Source organism: Chenopodium quinoa, unplaced genomic scaffold, assembly GCF_001683475.1.
Source record: "Chenopodium quinoa cultivar QQ74 unplaced genomic scaffold, ASM168347v1, whole genome shotgun sequence".
NCBI lineage: Eukaryota > Viridiplantae > Streptophyta > Magnoliopsida > Caryophyllales > Amaranthaceae > Chenopodium > Chenopodium quinoa.
Genome location: NW_018742484.1, coordinates 2222738 through 2239670, shown reverse-complemented (window position 1 = coordinate 2239670; position 16933 = coordinate 2222738). Strand labels below are relative to the sequence as shown.

The 16933-nt window shown below is 37.7% G+C and overlaps 2 protein-coding genes across 3 annotated transcripts; one reads left to right on the top strand and one right to left on the bottom strand.

Moving 5' to 3' along the window:
• Nucleotides 1-4481: 4481 nt before the first annotated feature.
• Nucleotides 4482-10020, top strand: LOC110719748 (the record flags this gene model as incomplete). Its single annotated transcript, XM_021898740.1, has 2 exons — nucleotides 4482-5709; nucleotides 9176-10020. A coding segment is annotated over one exon (1119 nt), but the record flags the coding sequence as incomplete, so codon positions are not given.
• Nucleotides 10021-10610: 590 nt separating this feature from the next.
• LOC110719366 (UDP-glucuronate 4-epimerase 3-like) lies at nucleotides 10611-15226 on the bottom strand. Of its 2 annotated transcripts, XR_002511082.1 has the most exons (2): nucleotides 12310-15226; nucleotides 10611-10975 (listed from the first exon to the last, which is right to left on the bottom strand). XR_002511082.1 is itself a non-coding variant. In XM_021898284.1 (1 exon), the coding sequence occupies exon 1, from the start codon at nucleotides 13793-13795 to the stop codon at nucleotides 12443-12445; it is 1353 nt and encodes a 450-aa protein (XP_021753976.1). In that variant the 5' UTR covers nucleotides 13796-15226; the 3' UTR covers nucleotides 12055-12442. The 2 variants fall into 2 exon arrangements, 1 of the variants encoding a protein (XP_021753976.1); XM_021898284.1 differs by lacking the exon at nucleotides 10611-10975 and having other exon boundaries at nucleotides 12055-15226.
• Nucleotides 15227-16933: the final 1707 nt, after the last annotated feature.

Sequence of the window (16933 nt, the reverse complement as noted above, 5' to 3'; positions counted from 1 at the left end):
ATTGAGCTTCCAATCAAGGAGCTACCTCAATTGGCACCTACTATGTCACACTTGTGACAGAATTCCAGCACATTAATAATAAAAGAAAGTAAAGTGTCTTGTACCCCTATAGAAGCTATGGTTAAATATAAAACCTCATAACTCCCCCCGTATGTTCATACTCCAGGTGTATACGTTCCAAGAGTTTTGGTACGTATTTTCTTACACTTTACGAGATTTACCAATTTAACATGTGATAACTCCAACCAATCAATCAAAAACAAACATAACAATAAACAACACATACTTCCATTTCATTCTTGAATTAATTAGTGAGCACATACTATTTATTTTAATTAAGGTTCCTTGTCTAGTTTTGTACACAAAATTGCACTATTACTACCTTGGTGCAAATGATGCACTACTAAACTTTCTTGACTCAGTCTTAACTTATATGAGTAAATAAATAAATAAACCAACTTCTTGACTCAACTCCAATAATATATGGGTGCGAAATAAAATCATAAATCATGCTCAATAATTATAATCTTAGCTCTTTTAAACATACATAAGTCTTGCTTATTAAATTCATGATTCCTTGATACTTGAAAATAAAACATACTTCCATGATTCATACATATTCAACTTGTATTACGCCTCAAATAGCATATTTACATGCTTGCATAATAATTCATGATCAGCCAACATAAAATCCAAGCATTTAATCAACCAAACATGCTACTAATTCATCACTTAAAACATACTTTACATTCCTAGCATGATACTATATGCATACACAATCACTTTTACGCGCATACGTACCCTGAATAACGCCTAAACTCGGCCACACTCGCTAGAAATCTCCTAGCTCGAAACTTCCTACAAATAAATAAAAATACATAACCACAATTAATCCACTATTCTCACAAATTTCCAGCAACCATTATATACTTTAAACCTCACTAATTAACCCAATTTAATGGTTTAAAAGCCTTAAAACCTTTTCTTGAAGTGGGTACTTAAAACTCTTACAAAAAGACTTAGTTTTCATGATTTAAATAAAATTTTAGCATACTTATTTAGTATAAAACATCACTAATAAACCAGAAAATCATACTTAAATCATGAAAAACCTTTTCCCTTTTATGGGTAATCAAACCCTAACATAATAATTAAAAAGTAGTGTGTACAATTAAATTCCAGTATTAATTGAGGGCTTAAAACTCATGAAAAACATGTTCTAATCATTAATTTAGTAACCACAACAACCTAGGATCAAACCCTAATCATAAACATTAAATTCCCAAATTCTAGGGCTTGTAAATTGGGGTTTTTAATCAAATTTAAATCTGAAAATTATAAGCATAAATTAACAACATCAACTACCCAAAATCAACATCAAAATATAATTAAAATCATGTTTTGAATTAATTAAACAAGCTTAGAAATTAAATTAGAAGAAAAGAGTTTTTTTTTCCCTTTAATATATACCAAAACTGTAGGAGAGGAGAGAGAAGAGAAGGGCACAGCTGGGTTGCCGGTGCTGCTACTGGCCGTCGATGGTCGCGAGTGGTCGGTGGTGGCGCAGGTGGCGTGTGGAGAGGAGGAGAGAGGCGTGGGAAAGGAGGAAAAAAAGAGGAAAAAGAAGAGAGAGAAACATAAGAGAAAAAAATTGGGTTTTATGAAATTTGACAAATTGATTTTTGAATGTGAAATCCTTGAGTTTTTGGGGTATTTATCTCCCTTCTATAAAACAAAAACATTTATTTACACAATTGTCAACTAGTCCTCTTCCTCCTTGAATTCTTCTTTGGGGCTAACTTGTTAGGCCCTTAATACTCTTTTATTCCCAACAAGTTAGTTCAATACTTTGAGTGATGTTGATCCAATTTAAAATACTTTATTGCCCCAATTAATAACTCATATTATTTTATACACACTTATTTTATAATTAAATAATTTATTTATTTAAAATGAAATGAATCATTTTAATTTATAAATAAAATATATAATTTATATATATATATATATAATATTATAAACATATAGAGTATTACAGTTTTCGTGTTATATCGTTAAATAAATGTTTATTTAATTAGAAAAAAGGCAAATCTAAATACATCACCGTCAAAGGGGTCTAACGCCGTCTTCAATGGAGAATTAAGTCGCTTCAATGGAGACAACCCCGACAACCATTTTCAAATAAAACGAAAATTAAACCCTAAAAACAAGTGGAGGAATAAAAGGCATGGTTAACCCCAAAGGGCAGATGTTTCGTTCTCCTCCATTAATTTCTTCATTGAAGCTGCTCGTTTTTTCCCATTAAATCTCTATTTTCTCAGTTTTCATGGAATTGACGAAAATGTCCTTATTTTTGCTTGCAAAATTTAATCATGACCCTAGAAGGAAAAAGTAGAAATGTAGTGTTGTTAATTTGTTATGTATATGTAGTTGCATAACATGGTAAAATTGTAAATAGATTGACAAATAAATAGAAAATGACATTTAGTACCACTGAGTAACGGTACTATAAATAATTATAATGGTACCAAAGATGACTACAATGGTATACTTACGAAGCGGATAATTGTATCAATATGTTATGAAATTGTGTCATTGATAGTATAATGTTATGGTATTATAATGTTTATAATGGTATTAAAATAACTACGTACATTGGTACATTGAATTTTAAAAATTAGAGTGACATAATGTGGTCCCATCACTTACAAAACGTTTGAATTACCCCTGATTATGCATCAAATTTTGAATAGCAGTTACTCAATATGCTTTTGAAATACCTCCCTCGGAAGTTTATCATGGTGATTAAGTTGTATTTTTGTTCACCTTATTTTCACTTAATTCAGGTGTAATAAGTTCAGTTAAGTTCAGATTAGGAAAAATAAATTTTAATAAGGGTTACCCAACACAGATTACAACTAAAATAAGTTTTAATAAGGTGTAATAAGTTCAGATAAGTTTAGGTAAGTTCAGATAAGTTAAGATAAAATAAGATAAGTTTAGTTAAGTAATCAGGTGAATAGAACACACCTATTCCTAAAGATGGTTTTGGGTCGTGTTGGGTCATGCCTCGTGCCGGGTCCACGTGCTTTGGGGTTAGTTAGCCCCGTCCCACGAGTTTTGTGCCGTGCCGGGCCGGGCCGAAGTTTTCAAAAGGTTGGCCCGTGCACGGCGTAGGCCCACGTGCCATCGTGTCGGGCTTGCGTGCCTAAGCAAAATTGCATTGATTTTAGCATGCTTTGTTGTGCCAGGCCCGACCGTGCCATGCCTTATTGTCTTCTCCCAAATAAAGGCGGCCCACGACCCACATGCACAGTAACGTGTCGTGCTGGGCCTACATCGTGTCCGTATCGTGTCGTGTTTTTTTTTCGTGCTTGGCCATGTCCGGCCTTGGGCCGGGCCGCCCCAGTGCCATCTTTACCTATACCATACTGTTATGAATTAGTGGTGTTATTGTGTTTCATCCCTTCTTGCTTGAGAAAATACAAGTTTCTATCAAGGGGTATTTATGTAATTAACATGTAACTTTTGTTAACATAAATTTAGCATTAACATTTAATTTCTCTCTCCTCTTTAAAGCTTCAATTTTAATGGTAATCTGGTTTTGATCTTACTTTCTCTCTCTTCCTTCAACCTTTGATTTTAATGCGGAGTATACACCTCCGATGAACATCCGCAAAATAGAGAACCAACGAAATCAATGGAGGAAGGAAGCTCTACCCTTAAGGGTTGATCATGCCCTTAATGTCTCCCTTTGATCTTAAGGTTTTCGTTTAATTAACCCACCGAAAATGGTGGTGTCGGTAGTGGTGAAGTCGAAGCGGCTTGAAGAAGAAGATGAAGGTTGGTAGGGATTTCAGAAGAATAAGATGAATGAAGGTGGTTGGGAGGAAGAAAGAGAATGAAGAAGATGAAAGTGTGTGGGAGGATGAAGAAAGATGAATAGAAGAAAGAATTAATAAACGGACGTTAAGTCAAGTTAAATGACAACTAGCCAAAATACAAAAATAATTTAAAAATCAAAACTCAAAAAAATCTGGACCACTTATTTACATGTGATAAATAAAAAACATTTATTAACGTTAGAAATGTGGGCTTCCTCTTTTTTTTTTTGCTCCACTAAAATAGCGGTACTGTAGTAACTGTACTTTATTAATTTTCTAGAGGATACTATCCTTTATGTGGACGGATGTTGGAAGAAGCTGCAGGGGAAGCTGGAGGACTCCTGGAGGGCAACGGTGGGATGGGTGATCCAGGAAAAGGAAGCCATCACTACAATTTTTGCAAGCGGAGGCTATGGCTACTCTGATGGCACTCCAACACACCTCACTAGATGGAGAAAAGTCACTGTTCTCCCCGACTCATCTGTCTTTGTGAATGCTTTCAGACAAGAGGAAAGGGCAAATAGAGAGATCAAGCAAATGATTAGAGAAATCAAGCTGTTAATCGATAATTGTAATTCGTTTGTTATTAGATGAATTTTAGATGAATTGCATCTAGGAAGAACTAAATTACTAAACCCATGTCTTAAATTAGCTAGATTTTGTCATTTTGAACAATACCCATCTGTTAATTCATCTAATTCAGCGTTAGTGAAACTTCCTCAAAGTAAGATAGGAATTTTCTGGGATTTGGAAAACAAACCCCCAAATTCGGTCTCTCCGTTTGAGGCTGCGATTAAGTTGAAAAGGGCAGTTTCATCTTTTGGGATTGTTCGATATATGGTTGCTTATGCAAACCAACATGCATTTAGCTATGTGCCTTCTGCAGTTAGGGAGTTGAGGAATGAGAGGAAGGTATTAAATCGTTTAGAAAACAAGGGAGTTATCAGGTGCATTGAACCGTATGTATGCCGGGTTTGTGGGAGGAAATTTAGGATGAATGAGAAGCTTATTGAGCATTTTAAGGTTCATGAGAGGGAGCATCAGAAAAGGCTGAAGCAGATAGAGTCTGCAAAAGGGAAGAAGAGGGTTAATTTGGTTGGGAAATATGCAATGAAGATGGAGAAATATAAGAATGCTGCTCGGGAAATTTTGACTCCCAAGGTTGGGTATGGTTTAGGGGACGATTTGAAACGTGCTGGTTTTTGGGTGAGGATGGTGTCTGATGAACCACAAGCAGCTGATGTTGCTTTAAAGAGTCATATAGTGGATATGATGGATCATAGGCGAATAGAATGCTTGGTCATTGTCTCTGATGATTCAGATTTTTTGGGTGTCTTGAAGGAGGCTAAGGAGAGATGTCTCAAGACTGTTGTTGTTGGTGACAATCATGATGGGGTGCTGAAGAGAAATGCAGATGCCTCTTTTTCTTGGCGGGATATTTTGGTTGGTAAAGCTAAAACGCAGGCAGTTTCAGTTGTAGGCCAGTGGAAAGATCGTGATGTTTTGAAGAGACTGGAATGGTCATATAATCCAGATCTTGAAAGAGGTGCTTGTAAAGGGAGTAATGCCTATGATTTTGAGAATGTTCAGCTTGAGGAGGAAGATACTGATGATTCAATTGAAGATGATCACGACCCTTTGCTCCACAATGATGATAGACCTTGGTGGGAATTGGATCCAGTTGATGATGGTGCATCTTCTAATCCATTGACTTGATTGTTGACAGATTTGATCCCCATGAAAGGACATCCTTTGTGAATTATTTGAATGACAGGAAGATGTGATTGCAAAGAAAGCAGCAAAGAGTTCCTATCACTGAATCAATGTGAGTTATTTATTTCTTGTACCCTTTTCAATGCATCACAATGACCTTTTAGCTATGCTATCGCTGTTGATGTGACATGGCCGTGAAATTTAATACTGCATCTAAGTGGGTCTTGGGAGGGTCCTTGAAGGTTATAGGTGTACATGTAAGCATTTGCTTTATACTTAGTTGCTTATAAATTTGAGTTTACTCATGTTTTCTTTCCATTTTCTTATATAGCTCAATTATTGTTTCATGTGGACTTACATACGTACTATGTGTGATATTCTTGCTACCTTTAATTGAATCTAGAGAATGACATCTGCTGCAGCACATTTGTGAGAAAACAATTCTCATGTATCCACTTTTGAAAAAGCTTTGAACTGGTTTTTATCTTTGCTTCTTGGGGCATAGTCAGATTGATACTACAGAAAAGGAATGTGTACCTTTATGCAGTGAGATGGTAGACCAAGTAAAAAGTTTCCCCACATTTCTCTCCTGATCGTTTCCCCAAGCTCCGCCTGGGGTTTAGGTAGTTCCCCTTTCATTTTTTGAAAGTAATGCACTAGTGCTAGAACTTTCAAAGTAACTTGAGAATCATCGAGTAATATGTTGAGGTCTAAAATCCATAAAAATGTCTGAAGGTCTAGAATCTAAGAAACTGAAAACTGAAGTCTCTATGAATAGTGGAGCAAACAGAGACGATAGAGGACACTATCATGAACACAGTAGTGATGAAACGATTATTTTTAATTCGAAACAATCAGATCAGCTTATTGATGATCTCTGTCCAGTGACCAACAGTTAACACTTGATTAGAACTCAAGGATGCAGAACATCTAGTACATATAGACATTAAATAGTTAATCAGGATGCTGATAAGATTTCGTATGAACAATAGCATATATTTGAAAAAAGAATACAAACAATGAAAACTACAAACCTGTTGAGGATCTTACTGCCAATACTGTTGTGACAGAGAGGTCATGAGTTATATCCTTACTCCTTCAACAAGCCAGGAAGCCATTTGGCCATTTTCCAAAACAGTCTTCGGTAACACATCTGTTGTTTTAGCAGGGGTGTGGAAAAGGTCACTAAATTGGAATCTGGGTTTGGGTGTATTTTAGGCCTAGTCAGTTTATATACCAATTGGAGTAGTGTATAAAACCCCTTGCAGGGTAAAACACTAAAACTTAGCTACTCTGTCTTTAATAATATGGACATAGCAAACACATTCTTAATTTGTTAGTGAACCATGTAAAAATCAGTGTTGTTTTTTTGTTTGTTATTTTACTCCACATTTGTTAATATAATATATGTGGAATTAGACGTGATAAAACATTGCCAGAGTGCTATTAATAGCATTTGAAAGAGTAAGAAAAACTCAGCCTACCCCTCTTGCCATCAATTGTGGGGGGTCAGAGTAGGCATGTCAGGACTTAGATCCTATGGCAACTACAACATTCCACCTTGCTGTCATGCAGTGTCAATATCTGCATGCCATATGTGTTCTTGTACGTCCATTGGGTTGCTCGAGCAAAAGAAAAATATTACTGATCTGCTTGGATAATGTATGCATTGAATTTGAAAGCTGTACTCATTGAATTTCTATCTCACCCCTCCTATCTATAGGGTCCATTGCCCACGACTACATGATATTATGTAACTTTTTATTTTTTCCTGCTTCTGGCTTCTTATTCTCTTCTTATGTCCTGAAGTATACTGATCCTCATTTGCAGAGATCTTTAGTCACATTAAGAAAGGGCCTTGGTATTTCCTAATCAAGTATTCTACATCGTACATTTGAAAACCCACCCTATCAAAAAATGTGACCTTAAAACTTAAGTTGGAGCTATTGACATGTGATGATTTGAATATTGATCAATCTAGAAATCCAATGTACTCGTCTAAAGTATGACGGATTAAATTAGGTTTCTGGAGATTTAAGAATTGAGTTCTGCTCTACTTATTCTCTTCATCCTTTTTCCCTATAGGTCAAGATGAGAGCCAATAAATCCATATGTCCTATCTCTTGATGCTTTTTTGCTATCAGCTACATAGCTTTTCTTCTTTCTAAATTTCCTTATATAGCTGAAATTTGGGTTTACAGGCCCTTATCAATGAAAAACGTCAAAAGGATCTTTGCCTTTACATTCCTATATCAAGATTACTGTCAGCAACATGGTGACAACCACAATTAGGGAAATCCAGTCCGGATCCGACCCTACTCTGCCCCGATCCGAGAAAGATAATCCACTCTGAATCCGAGAAAAAAGTAATCTGAGTCTGACTCCATGAAAATAATCCGACTTCGAGTCGGAGGAGGGTCGGAGTTGGATCCTACAAAAAAACCGAGAAAAAAAAATCCGACTCTGACGGATTATTCAACTCCGACTTTAATGGATTGTGGATTTGGGTGGGGGTAGTGGTGGTAGTGGGTGTGGGTTGCAAAGGCCCAAATAGCTCAACAAATTATATTGAATAACCGAAAAAAAATTCTGAGTTGGGTCGGATCGGAGTCGGAGGCTAAATATTGAAGTCGGATCGGAGTCGGATGTTAGAGTCGGATTTGAAGTCTGATTTAGCCTCCGACTTCCTGTAGGGTCGGAGTCGGATTTAGCATAATCCGCTCCGAGTCCGACTTGTTGCCATCCCTAACCACAGTAATTACAATCCAAAGCTGGCTCACCAGCAAACATCTTACTTTTTGGAGAAACAAAGACTAATGGAATTGCAACATCAATTATCTCTGTGGTTTGGTAGTTTGATCAATGATGTGGCTGGAAAAGAATGATATTTACTAGCATTTTTTGATGGAGATATTTGTGCATTTTCAGCAGATACTCATACGTTGGATTTATGCCCAAGAGGCTCATATTTAATTTACTCTGAGGGGGGTTTTGTAAGAGTGCAACAATGTACTGAAATACTCCAATATTGAAGAGCTTTCAAAAATGAAAAAGCATATCTTGTGTACTTAAAGAGTGTATACTTATTATATTTAGTTAGGTCGTCATCACATATGATGTTTTGATGTTGAAACCTGAATGTTCGTTCTGGGATTAGCATCTTTTCAAGCTCCTTTTATGTGCAATTTCTGAATGTGCTGTACTGCTGAAGAGTCAGAGTAGTATGTATGCCATTATGGCTAATGTAGTGCTAGGGATCCATAATGGCATTATGGGAATGGGATTGAGAAATCATGCGCAAATTTTTTGGAGCCTTAACCTCATCGTTCTGTTCTGAAAAATGTATCTGGCAGTGAAACTGATCCCACTCCCATTTTTTTAATTTTCCCATGGTAATGGGGTTATTACTTATTGGTAACAGAATAGAGTGATACGATACAGTGATTGCGTAATCTAAACAAGCTTACTGGAGTTTGATTTCCTTGATACAAGCAAATCCCTTATCATTTTTTTATTATTTTTTTTTAAATTCTACTTTAAAATATAAATTGTAATGCAAATGCTCTTCTTTGCTGAAGTGTTGTCTCAAAAAAGAAGGCCTGGCTCTCATCAGTCTCATGTGGTCATGCCCTTGATAGGAAATGGAGTTGCAAATTAATATCCAATGCATGTCAGTTGAATGCGCAAACTTTTTGAGGTTAGTTATAAAAAATTTCGCCTGACTTGATCTATGTGATGTAAAAGAATTGAGCTTCCGAGGTGGAGTCGAGGTGATGATCGTAATTCAGGCCTTTTGATGTCATGTTTCTGCTCATAATTGTTGTTTCTTCTTTTCCCTCCTCTGAGCATTGTTAGGAAAACAGGAACTTTCCTTTGATAACTCAAAAAACTCATGTTGGAGACAAAGAAATTAAGATTGGGAGCTGTTATGTGCTTAGTCTTTACAGTATTGAAGACTATGAATAGTATTGGTTCGATTCTTCAATGGAATGTAGGGTTAGGTTGTGCTGCTGATCTCTGAAAGTTGTATACCTTGAATAATTGGAATTGTATGGTCAGTTGTCAAACTGTAACGGGTTATGTATCGCTTTCTTTGAGTGGTTTCAGATGGAGCGTACCTGCATTGTCAAGGCCTCGAAAGAATTTGGTTGGCTGTTCCAAACTTACTAAGCTAATGCAAGTATGAACACAGGTTGTCTCAATTTTTCTTTATTGATATAAATTTGTTTTAATTGTTTTTGTACTGGATGTGATAATTCTATAATTATTTTTGTATATAATGATTGATAATTTCTAAACATTGACTTCTCAACCAGAATATGTTTACGTAGGTAGTTAAAATTTCAACAAAGACAGAAAGACTAGTCTAGTGTTTGTAGCACAATTGACCAAATCTCCAACGATGGAAATCTATCACAATCAGTTGCTACTTCCCGCTGCTCCCAAATATTATAAAGATTTGGTATGGTAAAAAGTGAAAGTAACACAATATCAAAGGACCTGTTGTATACGTAGAACGACTCTAACAACTTAATTTGGGTAGACAAGATTACTTTTATATGTATGTGAATTTGAGTTCAGAGCACCATGGCTGGATGGCTACATAACTGACCAAAGATGGCCACCAAATGACACTTCCCCGGTACTTTTTTCAAATTGCGACGTTTGAGGGAATAAGCGGTATTTTAGGAGTATTAGCCTATCAAGACAACAAAACAACACAGCCGTCCTGCCTATCCACCAAGAAATTCTTAAGCAAAATAATTTAAACAGCAGCCATCACTAATCAAATCCAGAAAAGGGCCTTATGTGCTAAAAAACAAAACCTAATTATAAACAACTTCTAAGCGTAATCAAGACCAAATCCAAGAAGCCGCCATTAGAAAAGCCATTCATCAGGAGAGGAAATTTCTAAAGCAACAACTCGGCCAAAGAATCAAAGATCTAATCAATTAGCCATCGGTAACATATTGATTTTTCCAATCCGTAGATTGGTAGAATGATTCCTGGATTTTAAAGAAAGCCACTAATTTCATAAACATGTTACACTTGAAATGTAAAGCATTCAATCAACATGTAGTCTGGTAGAACCTGCTATGCAATGCACTAATGTATTTTCAACTTTCAGATTTAAAATTAAAAAAAATTAGTCGCACCTGAAACATTTGCAATACAACTGCTAAAGCACATGTATGAATTTCAAGGCAGCCCTTATTACATAATGTGAGCGTATTGCAACTTGACATCAAATTAGAGTTTTATCAGCAAATCATGTCACAAGAAGCAAATAAAACCCATTCACCGGTCTGCAATCGTTGAAGTCCTTGAACCACAAGGATATAGCAGCAGCAGGCAAGACTCGGTGAATCAGCTCACAACTGCATAAGTGAAAACTTAGATTTCAGAATACCAAAAAAGTGAAATGGCTGTTCAAACTGTGAAATATCAGAACATAAATCTCATGTGAATGTCATTATATTTCGCCTCTTACTCAAAACACTCAGATCTTTTACAGCTCTGAGAATTTACAAGTCATGTCATTGTCCAAACAAAAAAAAGCTTTACAAGTCATTCAACATCAAAGGCAACCAGACTAAATAAAGCAATAGGGGTCCATCAAAACCATAACAAATGCTAGCTTGCCTGCTAACATATATCCCATGAGGGAGCAGATTGTGGTGATCTCTAGGCATTACCAGAGGATCAAGTCTACTGTGGCTACACAGTATCAGTAGAATCCATGCATCGTTGTCTATATTGCTATGTAGACTCCGAAGATCAAAAGAACCATAGAACAATCAGTCAATCAGCTTCAAACCAAATGCAGTAAAGTATTGAATTTTAATCTTTTGGGCATAGGCATAAGTAACATGTGACAAGGCCAAGGACCCATAATATGGTAATTGGAACATGGCATACTACTTGAAGCATCTATGCTCAATGCAAGCATCCCACAGTAGTAATGCTCTTTAGCATAACACAACTTAACCTCTCAAGATATCATATATAAAGACTATACACGGATACACCAAAATCCCTATATAGCTTATACACAAAAGCGTTCCTTCATGAAACTCCAAAGGCAAAATCATATGCCTTACATTCTTCAGTCCATCCCATTGGTTAAGAATTTAGTTTATTTTGACTAGTTCAATTAGGCTCCCAATCGCCAAATAATTTCTGGTTTTTGGAATAAATGATAATAAAGCTCTAACATACTAGATGATGCAATTATCATCCTGATTTAATAGCATTATCCTCACCATGAAGGGAGGGAAAATGGAGGAGACAATGGAAGAGCTAATCAAGAATAGCAAATTATACACTGCACGGTCTAGAAGCATTATAATCTTATACATACCCTTAATTCTTAATACTCCACCTGCAAATCAAGAATAACTAACAGAGGGGAAGAGGGTATCATTCCATATATATACTGAATATAGACACAAAAAAATTAAATACATCAAAGTGCAATATATCAATAAAATCTAGTAAAATACAGAGCAAGTTCGGACAAAACCTCATCTACCAATCTTAAAGTATTGCAACTGGTATTTAAAATCAAAACAAAACATAAATGAACCAGCGTAGTGTTATTGAAACTGTAAATTGTAGTCTGAATTCAGAAGCTGTACATTTGCTAACTATTAGTGATACCTAACCCTAAAAGAACAAAGCAATATGTGGACAAAAAAAACAATGAAGATACCTCCACAGATACTCCAATCGAGGTACGCTTCTGCAGACAGAAAACATGGAACAAAAACCCTCCAATTTCAGCAGATTGCCAGAAAGCACACTTCTAGCGCGATATCTCCTCAAACATCACACCACCTCCAATTTTACCAAACAGAGCCACTCTTCTTCTTCGAGTCTGAGTAGTAACTCGAATACCATCTAACAAACTTCTTCAACCCCGTCTGCAAATCAGTCGAAGGCTTATAATTGAGCTCCTTCTGAGCCAATGTGATATTTGCGTGCGTGAATGGGACATCCCCATTCCTAGGCAGCGGCAAAATCTTCTTATTAGCCTTAACCTTAAGCAGCTTCTCCAATATACTGACCAACTCAGTAACACTAACAGGCGAAGTATTCCCCAAATTAAAGACCCTAAACTGCGCCGGCCCCTTCTTCTTCCCACCAGTCCCGGTACTCTTCTTGGCCGTATCCAACGCCCCTAAACACCCCTTCACAATATCATCAATGTAGGTAAAATCCCTAGCAACAGTCGAATGATTCGGTCCCTCAAACACCTTAATCTGCTTCCCTTTCAACATATCCTTAGCAAAGAAGAAATACGCCATATCAGGCCTACCCCAAGGTCCATAAACCGTAAAGAACCGCAACCCGGTAATCGACAACCCATATATATGATTATAAGTATGAGTAATTTCCTCCCCAGCCTTCTTAGTAGCAGCATACAAACTAGCAGGTTGATCAGTTCGATCTTTCTCCGAAAACGGAACTTTCGAATTCAATCCATAAACAGAACTACTAGAAGCCCAAACAATCGAAGGTTGTGGATTCGCAGATTTACAAACTTCCAACAAATTAACAAGTCCAGCAATATTACTATTAACATAAGATTTAGGGTTCTCCATTGCATACCTTACCCCAGCTTGAGCAGCAAGATGCATCACATGGGTAAACGCAACGACATCAAACAATTTCGTCAAAAGATCTCGATCATTGATATCCCCTTCAACCACGAAGATTCCAGCACGTTCTAGAAGCTTCTGACGAGATCTTTTCAAAGAAGGGTCGTAGTAATCATTGAAATTATCAAGACCCAGAACACCATCTCCTCTCCTTCGCAACGCCATTGATACATGGGTCCCAACAAACCCAGATGCGCCAGTTACGAGCACGGTCAACCCGTGTGTGCCCTGTTTGACCCGTGCAGATTGCCGAACACGGCGCTCCCAATAGTGACCACCCCAAGTGGCGGCGGTGGCGGTGGTTTTCGAAACGGCCTGGAAATTATCCCCGTGTCGGTGGGAAGAATCAAATCGAGGGGAAGCGAAGAAGAGGAAGAGAAGAAGAGAGAGAAAGAGGAAAGACCAAAGGGTAAGTTTAGAGAGAGAAGAGTACCATCGGATTCTATTGAAGTAAATCGATGATTTTTCAGGCTTGAATTTTCCTGGGGTTGATGGGATATCATCCGCCATGTGACCAATTGCTTTGAGCTGCGACATTGATTGAAATGTGAAAAATAGAAGAAGATCAAAACCCTAATTTCCGAAATTGAAACAGCAGTAATCTGGGAAAGTTAGGGGTTTGGGAAATTCTTGGGAAAAGGGAACATTTGAAGAAGAAAAGGAGAGATAATCTTGAGGTGTGCGATAATGGTGGGTGGGTGGGTGGGTGGTGGTGGGGAATGAAGGAGGAGAGAGAAAGAGGGGAAAAGAGGAGAGGAGATTAGTTGGCAAATTTTAATCTGTTAACAAATAAGTACATACTTGCAAACTAGTGATTTTACAGCTATTTCACCAAATGTCACACCAAATGTCACCGAGTTTTAGTATAATTTACTGAGTGTCATTAATGACTGACAACCGTTAGTTGACCCCACCACTTGCCCCGTGTCACCTTCTAATTAGTCCGTATAAAAAAAAATAAACAAATAAATTAAAAACAAACCAAATTTTTTTTTTAAAAAAAAAAAAAAAAACAGAAACCATTAAAACCACCCTAGCCACCACCCCGAAACCCTGCCCCTCCCCTTACCCTGCCGGAAAACGGCCGACCACCTTCGTAACCAACAAAAATCGGCCGGCCTGCCCTTTAGCACCCCACCTGACCCACCGCCGACCCCCAAAACCACCCACACAGCCAGCCTCGACCCCAAAAATCACCGCCGAGATTATTTCCTCCACCAATCTCGCACCATTCGCATCAATGGCCAGAGCGTGAACCAAATCTCAGCAATTTCAGGCTATTACCGACGTTTTCCTCGATTACCTCCGTTTCGTCACTATTACCGGCATTTCTGTCACCGTCGGCTATTTATCCGGTAACCCCACTTCATTTTTCCGCATTTTAATCAATACCCATTTCCCATGTTTATCACTTTTTTGATTTAATTTTTCTGGGTTTTTTGAGATTTAGGGATTAAGCCTGGAATTAGTGATTTTTAAAGAAGGGTGGCTAGTGGGGCAGGTGGAGCTTGACGATGAGGGAATGGGGAAGAAAGGGCGAGGAAGGAGATGGGGTGCCGGGAAGGGGCGAGGGCAGCAGGGGGGTGGCCGATTGTGGGTTATGGGCTAGTAGTGGGTCGTGTTGGTGGTGTGTTCAGGATGGGGGTCGCTGGTGATGGCGTTGAGGGGGGTGGCTGTTGTGGTGTTGGTCGGAAGTTATGGAGGAAAGGGAGGGTGGTTGTTTGGGTTTTTTTTATTATATTATTTTTCTTACGTAGTATTTTTTTTTTGTTTTTTTTTTTAATTTTTCTGTTTAATTATTTTTTTTTAAAACGGGCCAATCAGAAGGTGACACTTGGAAAGTGGTGGGGTCAACTAACGGTCAATTAACGGACAGTGACGGTCAACTAATGAAAATGACATTTGGTGATATTATACTAAAACTCGGTGGCATTTGGTGAATTTCGAAATTACTCAGTGGCATTTGGTGAAATAACGGGTGATTTTATACTTTTTTTCCTTTGAGAGAAGATTTCATTTATTTCATTTATTAATATTATTCTCTATTATTGATGATTGAGTAAAATTATTATTGAATGAAATTAGTTTTTTGCTAATTTATTATTGTTTTGGTTCTTTAATGTTGTTGATTAAAATGATTGTTACTAGTACAAAATGTGAAGAGCATTTACAAATTAACCTCTTTTTTTTTTTTTAATCTTTTTAAAATAGCCTCTCCTTTTTTTTTTCTTTTTTTTCTTTTTCTGTTTAATACTACATAATTCTTCCTACATTTTAAAATAGATCTACCATTTTTTTTTTCTTCATATATGGTTTAAAATTTCAACATAAAAATTTTATAAAATGATATAAAAACAGACTTAATAAGATCTCACGTGACTAAATTTTTCCCTGTATATAAAGGAGTAAAGACAATTGAATATGTGTCAACCCGTACGAAGAGATTTACTAAGCACACTAGGTAAAATCTAGTGGATCCAGTTTTATATTCATGAAAAGGTGGGGTTGAAACCCCTCCAGTTAGAGGTGTCCACCGTGCGAGTCGTGCGAGCTGGGTTAGGGTTAGGTGGGTCGCGGGTTGGGGTTTCATGACACACGGCACGACACACGTAGGGTAGGGTGGGCCGGGTCGTGGGTTGGGTCGGAGAAGTTGGACACACCAGGGTTAGGTTCGTGGGTTAGACGAGTCGTGGGTGGGTCGAGCTGGGTTTGTGGGTTAGACGGATCGTGGGTGGGTCGAGCTGGGTTTGTGGGTTAGACGGGTCATGGGTGGGTCGAGCTAGGTTCGTGGGTTAGACGGGTCAAGGTGGGTTAGTGAGTTAGGGTGGGTCGAAGGGTGGGTTAGTGGGTTAGGGTCGGGTGGGTTTGTGGGTTAGGTGGGTTAGGGTCGGGTGGGTTTGTGGGTTAGGTGGGTTAGGGTCGGGTGGGTTTGTGGGTTAGGGTCGGGTGGGTTCGTGGGTTAGGGTCGGGTGGGTTGTGTGGTGTTTTAATTTTTACAAAATTAACAATTTGATGGCTTGCTCTTAATTAAGATGCCTACGTATCCTTATATTATAAAATAAGGAATCAAAGCCAGCGTAGTTCTTATATTGTACTTCTTTTGAAATTTGGGGGGGGGGGGGCTTGGACCTATCTTTAGAAAACTAAAATTTAATTTTGCAATTAAATTGTAATTTTCGAAAAATAAGCTGCCTACGTATCCCGAAAGAATCAAAGCCCACGTAGTTCTTAGCGTACCTGATTTAGACTTTTCTAGCCACCCATGTTTGTTGCATCATCATCCCCGGAAGCTGCATCATCCGTTGACGACTCCAATATCATCACAGGATCATCTTCATCGTCTTCGTCTTCCTTTAAACCTTGAGTTCTTCTTTCAGCTTGATCCCAATCTTTCTTACAAACACAAATTTGAATGCTTTCCGGAGTTAAGCGAGATCTTTTTTCATCTAACACTCTTCTACCTGCACTAAAAGCAGACTCGGAAGCAACAGATGAAGCGGGAACTGCAAGTATATCTTTTGCAATTCTCGCCAATATAGGAAAACTTTTTTTATGTTCTTGCCACCATTTTATAATTTGAAAGTTGTTGTTGGTCTCATGTTGATATGACAAATAATCATTAATAGCAAGTGTTGAAGAAGATGATGATGAGAATGATGTAGATGCTTTGTGTTT

Excerpts from the sequence above, each read along its gene's own strand:
- LOC110719366 (XM_021898284.1), bottom strand. The coding sequence starts at position 13,795 with ATGTCGCAGCTCAAAGCAATTGGTCACATGGCGGATGATATCCCATCA.